The sequence below is a fragment of the Lampetra planeri genome, chromosome 1 (genome assembly GCF_965212315.1).
Source record: "Lampetra planeri chromosome 1, kcLamPlan1.2.h2, whole genome shotgun sequence".
Lineage (NCBI taxonomy): Eukaryota > Metazoa > Chordata > Hyperoartia > Petromyzontiformes > Petromyzontidae > Lampetra > Lampetra planeri.
The window spans coordinates 37,684,813-37,703,346 of record NC_136107.1 but is presented as its reverse complement, the minus strand read 5'-3'; the positions used below and the strand labels follow the sequence as shown (position 1 = coordinate 37,703,346).

Sequence of the window (18,534 nt, the reverse complement as noted above, 5' to 3'; positions counted from 1 at the left end):
GACAATCATCTGACCCATAGGTGGCAGCCATCTCAAGCCAGAGGACGAGAGGACTCTAGCCGCCACGCATATAAAGGATTTATAGTGAAAAACTTTGTTTTTACGGGTTAATTTTTTTCGTGTCTCTTAGAGGCGGTGCGAGTACTTTGTGTACCTGCACCTCATGCGATCTGCCGGCCAACAAACTGTGGTGGACAAATACTGCTGGGTGGACAAAGACTAAGGGAATTGTAAGAAGCTGTTTTCAACTGCCGCGGCAGAAGATTGATTCGAACCTAGGACCTCTGGATTTCACTGTGCTATCCATTACACCAGGGCAGCATCCCTTGCATAGCTGAAACTTTAAAAAAATGAAACTTAAGATGAGGGTTATGTTCCTTAACTCTCTCCCGCAGTGATTTTTTTTTTCCCCAGGGGGGGGGGGTGAGGGTCCGGAAAAGGGAGTAGGAATGGAGAAGCAAGGCAGCTGCGCTGGAAATGGAGGCAGGGACTCCACCTCTGCTCACGTCACCGAACATTCGTAATCCATCATAATCCAGGCGCAGTGTCATCTTACAAGCGGCATGCCTTGGATGTACAGTGTGGCACGGCAGCCATTTTTAAAATTTTATCTTGTGTAACACTGGAATGCAAATTACATCAGAGTTCGTTATTTTGTGCCAAAGAATTAGAGCAAAATTACTGTTATCTGTGATTCGATTACCTGCAGCTCTGTGGGAGTGGTTGGATCTGCAAAACACTCCTCCCGTATTATCCCGTAGCTCAAATTCTTCCTCTTTTCTCCAATTATCCACATTTTCCTTACATTTATATGGATTGAGTTTTTGGATAACCCTACGGATGATAGAATCCACGATATACGTCCCCCACATCAACACAGTAACATCCCTTTGAAGCCGGAATAATTGTGGGGAGTATATTTTTGGTGATTGGTGATGGGGGAAGCGGGGGAATCCTGCAAATACTGTACTTAAGTGCCTAATAATAAACACCCTAACACCTTTATAGTACTAATTCATAACGTCTCTGATATGTTTTTAAGTTGTAATCCTTCACAAATGGGAGGCCATGTTAGTTTAGGAAGTTATGTGCCTTGAATTTACAGCTCAGTCCCTAACCATTTAATTTCATGTAACAGTAATACTATTACTTTGTCCGATCTTAAGCTAAGCAGGCTTTAGCCTGGAAAAGTTCTTGGATTGGGTGATCACTATGCACCATGGGTTGGTCGTGGGACATAAATCCATTGTTGTGCGATACTCGTACATTTAAAACAACGCCCTGACCGGCGTGATTGAGCAGGGAGTAAAGAGCGAGTGGAAGTGTGAGCGTAACGGTGAGATGTGAGGGATGCAGGAGCATTGTGGGACGAGGGAGAGGAGTGTGGATGAGGAGTGAGTGATGGGGGAGGTGTGTGGAAGTGATGGACGAGGCAGAGGAGTGCGTGAGGGAGCAACGTAGGAGGAGGGTGAGGGGGGAGGAGGAGTGGAAGAAAGGTGAGGGAGTATTGGAGGACGAAGGAAGGGTGATTGTGAAGACGTGTGAGGGGTGAGTGGATGTTGGAAGGGGAGGAGGGGTGAGTGAGGTAGTGGTGGAGGGAGGGGTGATTGAGGGAGGGGGTGAGAGTTGGCACGATTTCAGGATTCTCTCTCTCGGTAAGACGAGAACGACATCTCGGCGGGGCGGCGCTCGCAGGCGTAAGCAGACATTTCCACCATTTTCTGCCAAGCAAAATGCTCTGGCTGAGGAGAGAAAAATAATAATAAAAGTAGTAAATAATGAAATAATTCTGAAGCCTGAGGCCTGCACATTACCTCGCTGCTGCTGCTGCCTGCGCAATGCAAAGTCATCCTCGTAAAAAGATTTACATTGCTTCACGGAGTGGTGTTTTTTTTTACTGTGCACTGCTTTAGGCAAGTCAAAAGCATTTCTGTTCAGTGATGTTGGAGTTGATGTTGACGTGTGGGTGATGTGGAGCTTTGATTTTGGAGCGTTTACGTTGATGTGCGAGTGGAGTTGGAGCAGTTGGTGGAGTGTTTATACAGTGGTGATGTAAACTGATGTTGGAGTGATGTTGCTGAATGAGTGCGGGCTGTTAATGTAGAGTAGGAAGGATTTATAGTGGATGCGGAGTTTTGATGTTGTGAAGTGAAGCAGAATAGCTTGGATTGTTAATGTGCAAGTGATCTGTGAGGGTCTGAGGATATGTCAGTGTCGGTGTGGTGTGATGTGGCATATTTACATGTAGTGGTGATGTGTGGATAATTCTAGATCTGAAGTTTTCGTGACTGCAAGGAATCGTACTCTTTGTTTTTTTCGGTAAAGTCGCGTCGGTAAAAAATTCAAATAAATTAAATCACGACGTTTCGGACCCAACACAAGCATCCTTTCTCAGGTGGGGACAACTTAGCGAAAGCACACCGCTTAAGTGTGTGTCGATTTAATTTATTTAAATGTTTTACCTACGAGATGTGTGGATACTTCACCACGCTGATCAGTGCTGGCTGGTCAATTGTGTGGCCAGGTCTGGTTCAGATGTCACTCGCCACTGAATGCCGGGGAATCAAACTCGGGAAGTGAGCTCCCTAGCGCGGTGCGCTAACCACTGCGCCCTACACATTCAACCGATTTATAAATATAGACTTTGTGGAGGTTGTGAGTGTGGTGTGTGGGTTTTGTTTGTATTAAGGCGCTCCTGTAAACATACACATGCTCTCAATGTTGTGTGTTTTTTTGTAATTCTGGAGCTGTGCAAAGGAAGGAAGGGAATTTTCAATCGCAGAAACTGCCCCGAGCTGGTGGTCCTGTGCTTTAGATTATCCAGTTTGAAAGGGGGGGGTGAGGCTTGGGGGGGTTACGAAGGGGGCAGCTTAACATTGAAACCAGAGGCATCCGCGTCTGTTCGCTTTTGAAAGGTTGTTGCTGTTTTGTTGTTACAGAGGAGGTATTGGCTGGAAACCATTGCCTAAATTAAACTGAATTGAGAGGTTTGTGAGTGTTAACTAAGTTATGTGGCTTATCGATGCCCTCCTTTGTTTTTACACTTCAAAATAAATTGTCCTTCACAACTTTTTTTGCAAGAAATATTTAATTTAAAGACTTTTTTTTCGCGTGGAGATATTGCGTGAGGATATTTGGCAAAGGGCACTTACAAGAATTTGGCTTTATTTGGGAGGAAACTGGAATAATTTGAAAACCCACGCACAGATTTAAAATCAAGAATCCATTTGCTTGTCCTGCCAACCAAATAGTGTTTTGTAAGTTGCATATTAACTTAGTCTTTCAGTATTTAGCAAAAATTAAGTGTTTCCCCACTGCCAGATGGGGGTATGAATGTGCAAGCGAGAGCGACGTGGGGCCGGGAGTTGGTGCTGCTGGTGTTGGTCTGAATGGGTTCATTGTGGGGCTACCCCCTTGACTCTGTTTCCATAAATGGTTGTGGTTTGCGGCCAAGGTGTTTGGTCCTCGCTGCATTCTTTTAGGCTCTAAATCGGGCAGCTGTGGGCGCTGCAGCTTTGCAGGTTCTCTGCTTTTGGTCAAACAAGGGGGGGGGGGGGGCTTTCTCTCCGCACGTGAATGCGAGCAGTGAGGCATTTGCTCTGCTCTATGAACATCCCTCTGCCTTTACTGCCCTTCCTACCAGATCTGCGATGACTTTCACCCACCCACCGGCCCCCCCCTGCTTGACAGCAGCCGTCCATCCCTTTGCCAGGTCCTTGAGCGAGTTTTGCCCCTGGTCTGCCTCCACGTGCCAAGGAAAACTAACAAAGTGAAAAATTAAGCTGTGCGTGGAGATTAAACTGAAAAAGGCAGGGCAACTGTTGGCACTGTTGTAAGCGGCTTGTCTGCTTTCCCTCCGCCCTCTCCAATGGTGCCACTGTGCCCACGACTAAAGTGCAGCCTTGCTGGTATTTTTGCAGCAGATACAATGGACTTCCAATGTATGCATGGCTTCCACCATGGAAATGTGGCATTTCCCACCAGTGGCTCAGGGCTGTACACAGGAGATAAGCACTGCTGCAGTGTTCATTTGAACAAGAAAATCACTTTGACTAGAATGTTTACAATACCTATGGAATATGCAGGTGTATCTGTTTAGTTGTGGCATTTTAGCATGCTTATTCTCTTTACGGCCGATTAAAGCCTTTTGGAGGCTTGCGTGTCACAAGTGATCAAAACTCCGTCAGATTTGTGCTTGTTTTCAATTGGTTTCCACTCATTGCTATGTTATTTGGGACAAAGCAAAACAGTATAATTATTCAAGACCAAAGCGGCGGTTTACAATTTAGCATCTTATTCCTCGGCGTCATAATTTAACGAAAGGTTACATACGTACTTGCGTTATATCGCACATTTGAAAACCCTATAGCCGCAATGGAAGTTTTGTTTATAACTAATTGTGTTATGCTCTTACATTGTCCACTTTAGTTAATGCAACACAACAAAAATGTATGGAAATTGTCCTTGCTGAACAGGTCGAATTTATTGTAGTCCTTCACTAAAATCAGTCCGACACCTTTCTCGGAAGGAGACGTTGCATGCGCAGGGTTTGGCCCATGTTTCTGTCGCTGCTTTTGCATAGTTTTTTTTCATGGGTGGCGGCTGCAGCTGAGGACGCTGCCTGGCTTTTCGCCCCAGGCTTGTAAACGCTGCGTCTGGCACTCTGCCATGCGCAGGCGGCAACCATCGCTCTCCCCCCGCCCGCCCCACCGCCCTCCTCTCAGTCCTACACTCATCATCCTCGTCCTCCTCCTCTACATCGACCCTTTCACTTTGCCTTTGTTTTCATGGACGTGTTACGATGCGTTGATACAAGGCGATGGTTAAACTCGAGATACTTTTTTCGAATTGTGTTGTGCAGGAAGCGATAACTTGCGACTTTTGCAAATTGCGCACATACGTTCCTTTTGTTCTCAACAGAACAGACAAGACAAAGTGAACATGGCACCGTATGAGAAAGACGGTGCAAACCAAATAATTCCGAGTGCGACCAAAAAGGAATTAATTATCGAGTCGAATCGTGACCGCGCCTCGTAAATTGCGGGTGGTGGGGGGGGGGTGAATTGTATGTCTGCTGTTTGATGTCTTCCCTTTACCGTGGCACCAGTTATTGAGAGCGTGATCTCTATCTGAATAATCCCTTTTCTGGAAGCAGCCGCACGATCCCTTCAGCCCAGAGTTGGCAGTGGGGGAGGCAAGTCAGGGAAGGGGGGGGGCCCATTGGCTGCACACAGGCGCCGTTTCCTCGCGAGCTGCGGATTTCAGAGTGGTCGCTGGCAGATTTTCGGATCAAGGCATCGTTGCGGCCGAGTGCCAAACCAAAGTCGTGGTCAGTGTTTTTGCTTTGGCTACCAAAAAAAATGCAGGATGAAAACAAAGGCAACCAGTCTTGCAGAGTAAGCATGAGGAAGTCTATTTTGCGTCCAATGGGATTTTTACATGGATAATAAAAGTAGCGCATATTCACGACTGACCGCCCAGCCCGTTCTCCAACGGCACCTAATTTAATTTTACCGGCTTTAGGCAATGCGGCGCCATTGCACTGCATGAAGGTCTTTTTTTCTCGGCGAGGTGAATTCGCTCATTTGTGGGGTCATCACTGAGTGAACTTTGCCCATGGCACCAGAGGACAAGGGGTCATTCTCTCGGTGACTCTCAGATTATTCTGGTATCCACACGGAATGTTCAGGTTTGAGGTTTACTTTTGTCAACTGTTCAACTTGAAATCGCGCACATTAGAATGCCCTTCCAGTCCCCCTCCCCCCACTGCTGATAGCTTCCTACTGCATCAATCCCCTTAATATTGCTCCTTGCATCTGGTTGCTGCTCTTATGAACGCTGCCCGACGGCGTTCCTAACGAGAGGGGTGCTAATTTCTATTGGGTTGAGCCTTCTATGCCTCCGCCTTTTATTTACACCACCATTGTGCACACAAGCCCACTGAGCAGGAAGCTGTTGTGCTTGGTTCATATAATAAGGCAATGCCACATTCGGTATCTTCATTACATTCTTTGAAAGCCAAATATATTTAGTCTATGGAGGTGAAGAGTGGTGATGTATTGGTTCATGTGTTTTGCTGTGAACCCAGCATCTGGAGTTCAATTCCCGGCCAGGGCTAACATCGTTTGTAATTGATTTTTGAACCATAAACGAAGCGTGCCCCCAGCTCCACCACATGGTACTCATCACCAGGTGGTGAAGAATGCTCAAACAAACTCCGATGGGTGAAATGGCATGGGAAGTCATCATCTAGCTCTTAACAGTTTGTTCTCATTGCAAATGAAATGACTTAATTTATGGTCGTGCTTTGGTTCAAGAATATTTTGTAGACATTTTTTGTGGCAAACCATAGTGGCCTCTAGTGGCAGCAGGATTTTCGTAATCCCATGACACAAGTTCAATCGATTCTGATTTTCGTTTATGAATTGACACGCCGTTGCATATGTATTATGTGCGCGCTGTAGTCGCTTTGTTATGATGCCATTTGGCCTACTTATTTTTAGCTGTGTCCTTATGAACATAATTGTTGGACGGGTGCCCATGCCCTGTCGGTCTGTTGCACACCTTGCTCTAATGACATTTGGCACAACTCAGACAGCAGATAGCGCAGAGTCTGCCCCTGCCCCACGAGAGGCAGAAAATGTGTGCTCTCGTAATCTTTTGTGCATTATAACCGCGTCTCTTGTGGGAGTCGCCACCGCAATACGGCGTGGTTACGTTGGCCCGGCGCCGCCGGCGCCCGTAAGTGAAACGCCGTCGCGGCGCAACCGGGAGGCGCGGGTTGACGGCACTTCACCGTGAAGTGTGCCGACCCTGCCCCACAGCGGCTGCCCCTGTCAGTTGGCGGGGGCCGGCAAGACGCTGCCGGGTTGGTACTGCCTCTGTCCCCGATGCCTCTGTGCGCATGACAGCAAAGTGGTCCAGCGCGACGCAGCAAAAGTGTCTGTTAGCAGAGCTGACGCTGCGTCTGCTAAATTATTGGCCACAGGAAATATTATTTGTGCTGTGCTGCATCCCGGTTTGGCCATCGTGAATTATCGTGTGTGCAGCTGGTGGGGAGGAACAGAGTCGCTGGCGGTTGTGGGGTTGAGATGAGCATGAGCTATATTTGAAATCCGGCGTGCTTCGGTTTGGACCCGACCTCACGCTTGCAATGTGTTCTCTTATTTTGTTAAATTTCCCAGTGCCAGAGCCGACAAAGACCAAACCAAACGCAACTCGACCCTGCGACCTGAGCAGCAGCAGTAGCGGGAGCAGTATTGCATCAGAGGAAAACAGCACTCCTGCGCTCGCCTGGCCCGGCAATGCCAAGCAATCCCCCGGCCACAGCGACACTTGGGCCGGGCAGCAGAATCCACAGCAGCAGCAGCAACAACCGCAGCAGCCACCTTCCACCGGCCGCTTTCCATCCCGCGACCTTCCCCCTCGCTTCCGGCAGCTGGAGCCGAGACCGAGCGTGAGACGCGCAAAAGACGGGCTTTTCGAGGGACAGCCGCCGCCAGCAAAGTGCAACGGAGGTTCACGGCTCGGAGACACGAGTGCGGGTGAGCAGTGCGAGCCGCAGCACAAACCTCGCCCTCGTGTCTCTGTGTCTTCGTTCGCGGTGTTGTGTCGTGTCTGTGTCCTGCTGTGTCAACGCTCGCCTCGGTCATCTCAACCACGTGGAGAGTATAAGCGTTGGGACGATGTAACTGACTTGTCACGCAACCGACCTCGCTCGTGCTGACCTGCTGAGTTGGGCGCTGTGACCACCAAACTTAAATGTCCACAAAGAATGGAAAGGCGTACTGGTGAAGTGCCAGAGCTGGGGTTATGAATAGGGTTTGGTCAGTGAGAGGTGTAGTGGCTGGTTGGTTTCAGTTTGTGAAATGGAAAATACAAGCGACTATTTGGTGCAAGTTAGGGTTCACAAGATGGCTAATACTCGCAGCTAATTTGTTCGTGTTTGTGAAAGGGCTTGTTCTCGTGACTAGTTGGTTATGTATTGTGAAACGGCTGTCATTAGTGGCTAGTTGGTTAAAGTTATGGTCTGTAAGAATGCTGTACCAGCGGCTGGTTGGTTAGGGTTATAATTGGCTTGGCTTGTATCCTCTGTCCCCATCGCAATGTAAAGGTGGCCTTTTCAGCATTTGGTCACTTTTGGAGTCTGGTGTATACATTGCTTCTAAGCGCAGCTGTAATGTCTCCCCATTTCATGCTGAGAATTAATTATATTATCGGAGTTGTCTGGCTACAGAGTGCAGCTCCTATGCTGCTGTCCATAGCGGTGTTTCCGGCTGGACACGGTGCATGCGAGTTAACGTGGCGATCTGGTAACAAAAATGCAAGTCATGCTGGCCTGCATTTGGAAGTTTCGCCGTAATGAACTGCTTTGCCGGAAATTGCAGACTAATCTGTGAATATTTGTGGTAACTCAGGTATTTAAAATATTTGCTTCTACGTATTTCTTTTTACTGTTGCTCATTTGCTCCCACCGATTTTCTATGTACACTTGCCCAAACATGTGTCGGTTTGTCTGTCCAGTGTTGGGTCTCTCCCGCTTGATTTAAAGGTGTGGATATGGGACAGGTCGCTGCTATAACAGCAGGAAGTGTCAGCCCGTGGGCCTTTGCACTGCTTCACTGAGGCATCTGCTAACGAGCGAACAGTGTTTCGGTGCCATTGCAGTCGCCTTGGCTTACTGTTAAACGTGCGTGTTGAGGCTGGAGGCTGCCTGTATAAATCTACCATGCAGCGCTGATGTGTCCATTCTGCCTCCTGTCTGGCCTTTGAGATGTCGTGCTTCCCACCGCTCGCTTGTGCACACACTAGGTCAGGGGTCAGCATCCATTATAACAAGAGCCATTTTTTTCCCCAATGCATGTGAATACGTGACTGTGGTCCTTGGGAAATAACGTTGAACTACGTGCAGCTCCGGAACCGCATGTTGCCGACCTCTGCTGTCATGTCTGTGTTGAAGTTGTGGTGATAGTGGGGGGGTGGGGTTATGGTTATTGTGGATTTCGTTTGTTTAAAGCTGGATGTGCCAAGATTTACAAATGCTGCCGGTGGAAATAATGGAAAAATTAGGCGACTCAACATTAAAATTATCTAGCAGATTGCCTCACTAATACTGTAATGGCATTTATGTTATCTGTGAACACTGCATGGACTTGTTTTGATATCAAGGTAGGTTTGTTTATTTTTTACCAGCAGAGTTACTAAGAGGACTAAAAGGAAAGCAAAAATAGCCTTGTTTACCACTGGGAAGGTCGGCAGTGGCAACTTATTTTAAGCTTGCCCCTCTTGCTGACGCGCGGGTTTGTGACGTTGAGCTTTAATTTCACAAAATTGGCAAGTTTTAAAAATACCAAATACGTGTCCACTAGATACACAGCGGATTAGGCGATCGGGTGTTGCCTTCAAGAGCCGGCTGGGGAATTGTGTTCGTACGAATGTTTATTTACCGCGACGGCGCTGCAGCACACTACATGGACACGGGGTGGGTGGGCGGGGCAGCCCAAGGGGGGGAGACGACATCGCTCTGAGCTGTCATGCTCCAGAACGGCGGCGGGGTTGTGTCTGCGCATTTTTCCAAAAAGCTTCCCAGCAGTCGACGTGCAGGCCCGAGCCGCCCTTGTCTGTGTGAAGCGCGCATTCTCGCGCTGCTCCGGAGAGGTTTTTTTCACGAGTGACCTTGGCATCACCTTGAGTCCAGCGCACTGGCCGTGTACACGCAGGCACAAACACTGCCCACTTATTTATTTAGCTTGTTGCCTGCGCTTGGAAAAAAAGCACAGCCATTGGCTCGTGGCCCGCGCTGACCCAGGCGTCTGGGTGGGGCCAACATTCCAATAATGTGGGACCTTTTAAAAAGCTGTTTTGAATTTATTTCTTTTCACGTGGAATTTTAATTTTAAGTTTATTACAACCTTTGCAGAAATTGATACCAATTTCCTGAGCATCCGCCAATGTAAACTGCCGCTCTTGTTTCCAGTCACCAAGGAAATGGCTCGTTTACACAACGATTGTTGCAGTTAAAAATACCTACCCTCCACGTGAAAGCGGTTAATTCAAGATAGCAGCGACATGCGAACGTGGATCTCTTACTATCTTGTCCCAAACCATTACGTCATGCACACATGGCATTTGAAAAAATGCCTATACACTTGGGTAAACAAATACATGATTACTACCACTCTCCATTAACTTCCGTCGTTGCTAAACCTGATGCTTTCAAGCACACTTTCACATCGTCATTAATTTGCATTGACAACGGGCATTTGTAATGATTTGCCTCCACGTTTTAGATGCTTTTGCCTGAAACCAATTCCAGAGCTTATTGAACAGCTCACAACCTTGCACTAGCCTGCCTCGCTCCCCCCTCCGCTTGAAAATGGCGCATTCCACATTTCTGAAGAATGAGTCAGGCTCTCTCCTCACTGCTCAAAAGAGGCCAATTATCCAGTCGGTGTACAGTGTTTTTCAGCGAGCCTGTGTGTGTGTGCGCACAATCCCGGGAGTGATCCTACACTCCTCACTCTTTTCCCCCCGCCTTTGTGCAGAAAATTGTCAGCCACCGTTGAATTCAAACATTTACGTCATCGGACATGATACGGTGTAGTCATGCTGACCCTACAATTGGAGGAGTGCTTGCGAGTAGAGTAAACCCAGGTGTTTCTGGAGCGTGGAGGTCGAGGAAGGCATGCGAAAAAACACTGACATGTGGCTACCAATGCAAATGCCGAATTATCAGAAGTGGCCCTGCCACATTGCTCCTTTAGCCATATCCCTGTCCTGTATAAGTCCAGTGCATGTTTTTGCATGTCCCCACTATTTTACTCAAGTCCATGTCTTGGCTAAGACCATGGCTAGTTTCCCCAAGCGCTCTGGACCACACTTGCTTTGGTGCCGTAAAAATAAAACCGTCGGTGGTGCACGTAGCAAAGCATTGTCCTGCAGAAAAAATACCTTTTAAATCTACTTTCGATCATGATCACCGGCTTTTTGAGAATCTATTACTGTTATAATGGTACCGTGTCTTCTGTTCCTCTGTTATGCTCTGTCCTTAATTTTTTTTCTGCATTTCTAAGGTGCTCCAATGCATTAGCATTTAAGGAATATTTAAATAAATACAATTACACATAATATTAAAAGGACAATGCTAAATCATTTTCGCGCGCATGCATGTGTGTATGGCTGTCGATGGATTGTGGAAAATCAAAATGGTTTTACCAGACATCACAAATTCAGTACAAACAGAGGTCTGTGTCGTTTACGATTTGTGTCTCGGATTTCAAATACAATGGCCATGGGAGAGAGCTCTACTAATAAGAGTCATGCACATTACCAGGCATGCTGTTGAACAGCTATTGATTTTTTGCCTCCAATCCCGTTTCCTGTAGCCACCACCCTGCTTTGTGGAATCATGAGCAGAGCAGAGTATGAACATTAATGAGGTGAAAAGGATTCAAACCTTACCACTTTGCTCGCCCATCAAGCTCAACACTACAACGGTTTAACGAATGTCGGGAAGTCATGTGCAACCTGCAAAATATTTACATGTTCAATCGATTATTCCAGCAGCCCTTGAGCCACGAGCAATGCCACTAATACTGTGTTCCTTTAAAAAAAATGGTAGGAGAGGAAGGTAGTGTGTACGGAGGGAGAATCCAAATGAAGTCTATTGACTTTCCCTGCAGCATGAAAGCAACCAACAGAATTTTCTTGGCTGACTTTCAAAAAGTGAATTACGGTTGCTTAATAGCATTAGAGATGGAGACACGGGGAGGTGATGGGGCTGGGGGTGCTGGGACGTAGGAAATGGAAAGCCTGGGGGGGTGCGGGGGGGGAGGGACAAGGGCAATGGACAGAGGATGTGAATGCGAGAGAAAAACAATACCTGCAAATGCTGCGTTTGTCCCCGATCGTGAGGCGTTGCTTTATTTTGCACGCGACGCCACTCGCAGGCAAACCAAGGCAACATTTTGGCATATCATATCGCAGGGCCCAGCTGCTTTATCTAACTATAGATCAGTCGTGGCAATGGCGCAAGTGGCCTTGCTCTGGGAGGGTTTTTAGAACGGCAAATAAATTGAGGGCTTTCATGCGACGGCGTATGCTATAGCTGGTACTCCACCCTCCTCAACAGCCTACCCACCCACCCCTACTCCCTCCCCGCACTGCCCACAGCTACACGGAACCCTCCCCGAGGCTGGCAGTCTGATGCGTGCAGCGCAGAGCGCGCAAGGCAAAGAGGGAGAGAGATCAGGGGGAGTGAGGGGGGGGAGGTGGGGATGGCGGGTTGGGAAGGAGAGTGCGCGAGTGAGCGAGGGGTGGGGGGGAGAGAGAGAGCGGGCGGGCGGGCGCCAGTGAGAGCCAGCCATTGCGCACCCAAATCACAAGCACACGGCCGCCATGTTGAACAGGCAGTGAATGCAGCCACGGCGCGTGCAGAGAACTGTTTTAAACTCGAGTAAATAAGTCGGTTGGCGCTGTCGCATTTCCTTTCTTTCTGCTTGGGAACCCGTCGAATGCAATTGTTTCTTATTTTATTCGTACGCGACCCCGAAAGTTTTTTTCCTTTCGACCTCAGTGCCCAGATACAGCAGCATGTCGTCCCGGGCCTCCAGTGCTGCTGCGTGGCTGTACGTATGCGCTCGTTTTCGTCGGCCCGTGCCAGCTCGAGGGTTCCGTCCGCGTAAAAACCCTGTTTTAGTGTCATCCCTGTTGGCGCCGCGGTCGCCTTCCTTCGCTAGCCCTGACCTGTTGGTCGTTTTGCGGTCGCGCGCCATCGCGGGGCACCAGCTTTTCTAGGGGGAAGGATGGAACATGGAGCTGCAGCGCCAGTGGCATCCACTGAGCGGTGCACATGGCGCAGGTCCAGGCTGCACTGCATATCGCGAGCGGCGCCGCTTGTAAACACTTGGCAGGCTGCTGCAGAGCTCCACCTTTAACGTCCGCGTCTCTCCGTTGTCGAAGAAGAGACGGCTTCTGCTGAAGTTTGGATTGCAATCGTTTTTCTCGGACAATTGACGGAATACGGTTCACTAAGTCCAAACCGATTGGGGAAGTTGACATTGCATTTGCACTGCCAAAGCTTACGCCTCGAATCGATGCACGTTGTCCTGTCTGCTAAAGATAATTTCTAGCCTTGGATGAGTGCAGTCTATGCAAGAGAGATGCTTGCTCAGTGTAGCCTGGACCATCTTTGTACACTGCTGTATCGGTGCTGTCCAGTACAATTATTGGTCGACCTCTGACCCAGCCGTCTGCGCGCTCATGTGCTCATGTCTACCCCACGGCGATCGTCGTTGACCTAACGCTGACCATGGTAGTGCCACTCCATAATTTACCCTTCATCCAGCTGGCTCTTAAAGTACAGCCGTGTTCTCCTGGAGTACGAGTTGATGAATGCTTTTTCTAACGTGTTATTGTGTTTGTTGTGGACTGGTGTACTTCATTTTAGCCGTTTCATCCTGATTTGTATATGGTTTGTCTTTTGAATGTTGAACGCAACACATTTTATCTTCTCGTAACATGTAACCCCGCTCCAAATTTATGTTACATGTATTTTTCCTTTAAGAATTAATTAAAATGACAGAATAAAAAAACATGTGTGTTTGCCCTTTGGGAATGCCTTTAAACATTTTTCTCAATGTACATGTGACTTATGGAAATATTGTTTAGCCTATGTTTGTGTTTTATAAATGGCATTGTGACATCTAACAGACTCTCGAAAGTATTGCTTAATAAACCACTTTATATTTATTCCGTTCTTTAAACCACGAGCTTCCTTACAACCCACTCTTGAAAGTTTTTGCGTGATGTTGGTAACCTCTGTGCTGCCGAGGTAACGTATTTCCACCTGTGTTTCCACCTCTGTGTTTCCTACCCTTGCCAGACCTAAGCTCCAGCAGTCTGGCGGCCCAGTATGAGAGTCTGCGCTGGGACCGCTCATCTCAGAACGGCCCGTCCTGCGCGCGCGTCGCTGTGACTCAGAGCCGGCTCGGCTGGGCGGCCCCCTTCTCTAAGGACTCTGAGGCAGCCTCAGCAGCAGTAACGACCACGACCTCACCGGAATGCGCGACTGATGCTAGCCGTGGCACAGAGAGCACCAGCATGGCGTCGTCAGCTAATCGCAATGAAGGAGCAAGCTTGAACCAATACAATACCTCGAACGGCAACAGTGGTGGAACTAAGACTAACAGTAATAATAATCACGGTACCAGTGGCAACGGTGCTCCTGGAAACTGGGACTTTGGGGCTAGGGTCGACGGGAAACACGACGGGGGGAGTAGGTCATGGGGTAACGGAGGGGGCGGCACTCCCTCTCCGAGCGCCAATTCGGCAGCGTGGCCTTCAGTGGGGGGCGGCGAGGGGTCGGGCTTGAGCGCACCTGCGGCTGGTGCCGCCCAGATGCACACTTCCTCCGCCGGGAACGGAAATGGGGGCCACGGCGGCACGGGGCGCGGCGCCGTCAGCGGTTGGGGGAGCGGGGGACGAGGCCGCGATCCCACCGGCCCATCCGACGGGCCGCCCCGGGGTGGAGCCATTGCCCCCGACAATCACGGACCAAGCAACAGCGCCGGGCGCGATGCCGGCACCAGAAACGCCGGCGGATCGAGTGACGCGCCGAGCACGGGCGGCGGTTGGGGGCCAAGTTTGCCGCCAACCCAGGACGACCGGGACGGAGCTGCCAGCGGTGATGGAGGCTCTGGTTGGGGCTCTGTTCCCAATTCGCAGGCCATCGAAGCCAACGGGAGACCTTCCTCGGACGCCGGAAAAGACATTTCGGACAAAAATAAATCCTCGGGCGGAGACTCCTGGGGAGATGGTGGAGGCTGGGGCAGAGCCAATCAGCCGAGTTCTGGTTTCAGCGGACCAATTGAAATGTGGGGCGGTGGCGGTGCAAACAGCGGTGGCGGCGGCGGCGGTGGCAGCGCTGTGGGGGAGTGGCGGAGCGGAGACTCTTCTAGCCAACAACATTCCAGCAACAGCAATGTTGGCAGCAACAATGGCGGAGGCAACGGAGGAGGCAATAACGGGGGCGGCGGAAAGTTTGGTTCCGGTGGCGGCGGTGGCAGCGGTGCGATGTGGGGTGGTGGCAGCGGTGGAGGTGCTGGTGGTCCTGGAGGTGGCGGTGGAGGTGGTGCAGGAGGAGGAACATCTGGCTCGGGCCCTGGCAGCGAATGTGGGAACTCATGGGGGGGTGGGAAACCCGGTGGGAACGGAGCCCACACAGGCAGCGAGGGCAGCTCTGACAGCAGCGGGGGCCGTGGTGGCAGTGGCGGCGGTGGTGGCGGCCGGGGAGGGGACAGAGGCAGCGGTAGCGAGAGGGGGAGCGGCGGTGCTCCGGCACGGCGCGGCCGCCGCGGGAAGTACGACACGTCGATCGGCCCAGAGCCGGAACGGCCCGAGACCCTGCCCATCCCTAAGGACGTAGACCCCCGCGTCCTGTCCAACGCTGGCTGGGGCCAAACACCCATCAAGCAGAACACCCAGTGGGATGTGGAGAAGTTTGAACGCGAGAAGGCTCATGCCAAGCCCTCAGACGGCTGCGTAGAGCGAGCTGGTGGCGTTGGTGGCACCGCCCCTGGACCTGGCTGGGGCGGCGGCGGTGGTGGTGGCGGTGGTGGCGGCGGCGGCGGCGGAGGTGGTGGCGGAGGTGGTGGCGGAGGTGGTGGTGGTGGTGGTGGTGAAGGAGGAGGCAGTCGAGGAGGCCATCATCACCCCCAGCACTCGGGCCCTGGTTGGGGAGCGAGCAAAGGCTGGGACAACAGGTGCGTCGTGCCCACAGCTGGGCCTTGTGTGCGCGCGGCGCAACCACGGTGAGCGATAGGGGGTTCGGTTATAAGGGATCATGGTCCCGAGAGTGGTGACATTGTTCTTTTAAATGCATTTTCAATTAGTTATTTGTTGAGTGAATATTTGTGCGCATTTATTTTTAAAGTGTCCTTTTCTGGCCTTCGCTAGTCTGGTTGTTGACTCTCTGAACTCCCTTCCCACCGGAACCGCAGCGGTGGCTACGATGAGGGCCCTGGCAGCTGGGGAGATGGGCCCCCACGCAGGCCGCAGCAGGGTGGCTGGGGCGGAGGAGATGGCCCCAAACAAGGTCCTGGTGGCGGCACAGACAGGGGGGGAGGCTGGGGAGGCTCAGGTGGTGGATGGGAGCAGCAGGCGCAGCCTGGCATGAGCCAGTGGGGGGGCGCGGAGCCATCGAAGAGCATGCCCCCTCAACCGTGGGAGGGGGGCGGCCCTGAGAGAAACTGGAACGGAGCCAAGGCCGGGCCTCACAACTGGAGTGGGGAGCCCAAGCACGGCTCTCGAGGACCACAGGTGCCATGTTCCATCCGGCTTTTTCCATCGCTGTCATCGCTGCACTGATATCACAATGTCACTTCTGTAGCTGTTATTGTTCTGGTTGTAGTTTTGGGTCCCTCGCCACTGGAATCGTGACATAATGTGGTTGTTAGCAGTCTGTTTTGGGTTCCTATTTCATTTCCAGAACACAGACATGAGTAACCCCAGCCAGTGTGATTTTATTTCCACGATAAATCTTTACCGAATTATTTTCTTATCCTATTTCTTGTGCAATAATGTATTTAAGTTAATGAAAGCATTTATTAAGTTATGGATCGATAATTTGTGTCGGTTACAGTTCTGTATTAGTTCTGCCAAAATCATGGGATACGTGTTGGAATTCCCAAAAACAAAATACGTAGCTTTGATTTCTAGTTGTCAAACAGTAGTTGTCTCCTCCCCCACCAGCGGTGGACAGTGTAATAATCTCTGTTGTCGTTGTATGCTTGCAGAGTTGGGAAGGTCCCCCCAAGCCAAACCTGCCGATGTGGGCCGAATCCTCCGACTTAGGCGGCCCTGGCTCTTGGGGTGGCCCTGGTGCCATGGGTCCAGGCCCGGCAGGGCCAGGTGGTATCCCGGGAGGGCCCATTGGGCCAGGGGGCGGTCCTCTCGGCGGCGGTGGCGGCGGCAACAGCGGTGGTGGTGGTGGTGGTGGTGGCGGTGGCGGCGGTGGCGGTAGTGGTGGAGGGAAAACCAACGCTGGCTCCGGCTGGATCGGAGGCCCGATCCCGGCAGTGGCTCGGGAAGCCGAGGCTGAGTCCAGTGGCTGGGAGGAGCCGTCACCCCCTTCACTGCGACGCAAGAATGAGGTGGACGACGGCACGGCCGCGTGGGGCGACCCCACCGCCTACAACTACCGTGGTGTCAACATGTGGGAGAAGGAGAACATGGCGGCTGGAGGGGGCGGTGGCGGCGGTGGTGGTGGAGGGGGTGGCGGCGGTGGTGGTGGAGGGGGCGGCGGCCCCCCACCTGACCTGGGCAAGGAGAGAAAGTCCCCCAGCGCCCCCAGCGGTACGTGATGGGGTTTGTGCGGCCACTCCACAGGGAATGCACTCATGATTAATACTTTTTAAAGGTACATATTGGCTTGCGACCAAATCAACTAAACTTGGATGAGCCTGGTTAGTACGTGAATGTCAGACATTGGTTTGATTTGAGGCCATAAGTTGGCCAGGTGGTTGCTGTACAATAGTGGATTGCATCTGTCTGTACTGGAGCTTTTAACGTGGCCCCCGTTGATTGAGTAGTTATTTTCACTCGCACCAAACGTTCATAATTATAGAAACGGTAAAAAAATCCCAACAGGACCCATTTGAAAAAGTCTTCAGGCTTGGCGAGATTTGCCTGAGTAGTCAAAGGACATTCATATTTTAAAAGTGAAGCTCATTTGTGATGCCGGACGGCATCAGTGCATGTGCCATGGCCGGCGGGCTCCGTCAGTGCCATCCCCCTGGTGAACTCTGACCCGTGGCCTCCATATCACCAGGATGGGGTGACTCCAAGACGGACTCGGGCTCGTGGGGTGACCCCACATCGCCCGTAGACAACGGCACCTCGGCCTGGGGACGTCCGCGCGAGGGCGGCAATGGGGGCGAAGGTGGACGAGGAGGGGGTGGCGTGGGAGGTGGGGGCCCAGGCGGCGGTGGCTGGGCCAACCCCGACTCTAGCTGGGGCGGACCCAGCAAACCAGGTGGGGCGACAGTGGGGGTGGCACCTGCAGCGAGGGTGGGCCACAGTTTCACTTGCGAACATTCCTGTGGTTCCTTCTGATGTGCGCGCACGTGCGTGGGTGTGCACTGTGCGCACGCAAGTCCCGTCTTGTCTGCGCGTCGGTGCTCGTTTCGCGGCGTCGCGTGTTATCTCACGCGCTCTGCCGTCTGTTCTGTCCGTTTTGCAGGCGGCTGGGGCGGGAGCCGGGAAGACCCAGATGCGCCAGGCAGCCGCCACTCGAGTTGGGAGGAGGAGGATGGCAATGAGATTGGCATGTGGCACGGAGGGGGAGGACCCCCCCAGGATGGGCCCTCATATGGCCCTGGCTCGAACAACTGGGGGGGCCCTGGCGGCAAGAGGCTTGGCCCCAAGGTGAGCGTGTCGTGCTTGGCTGTGACATGCTGATCACAGTCATCCTCGCGTCACATTATCATGGCTCCAGGCATCCTCTCCTAAAAATGCCTTCTCTTGGTATCCTTTTCG

At 51.3% G+C, this 18,534-nt stretch overlaps 1 protein-coding gene across 1 annotated transcript in view; it reads left to right on the top strand.

The window, feature by feature from the left end:
- LOC144718140 (trinucleotide repeat-containing gene 6B protein-like) overlaps positions 1 to 18,534 on the top strand; it is a 101,033-nt gene that overhangs the window by 58,986 nt on the left and 23,513 nt on the right. Inside the window, exons 6-12 of the mRNA XM_078593893.1 lie at positions 7,185 to 7,544; positions 13,883 to 15,606; positions 15,670 to 15,809; positions 15,999 to 16,317; positions 16,794 to 17,352; positions 17,828 to 18,031; positions 18,239 to 18,423. Coding sequence (XP_078450019.1) covers positions 7,185 to 7,544; positions 13,883 to 15,606; positions 15,670 to 15,809; positions 15,999 to 16,317; positions 16,794 to 17,352; positions 17,828 to 18,031; positions 18,239 to 18,423 — 3,491 coding nt within the window. The remainder of the gene's footprint in view (positions 1 to 7,184; positions 7,545 to 13,882; positions 15,607 to 15,669; positions 15,810 to 15,998; positions 16,318 to 16,793; positions 17,353 to 17,827; positions 18,032 to 18,238; positions 18,424 to 18,534) is intronic.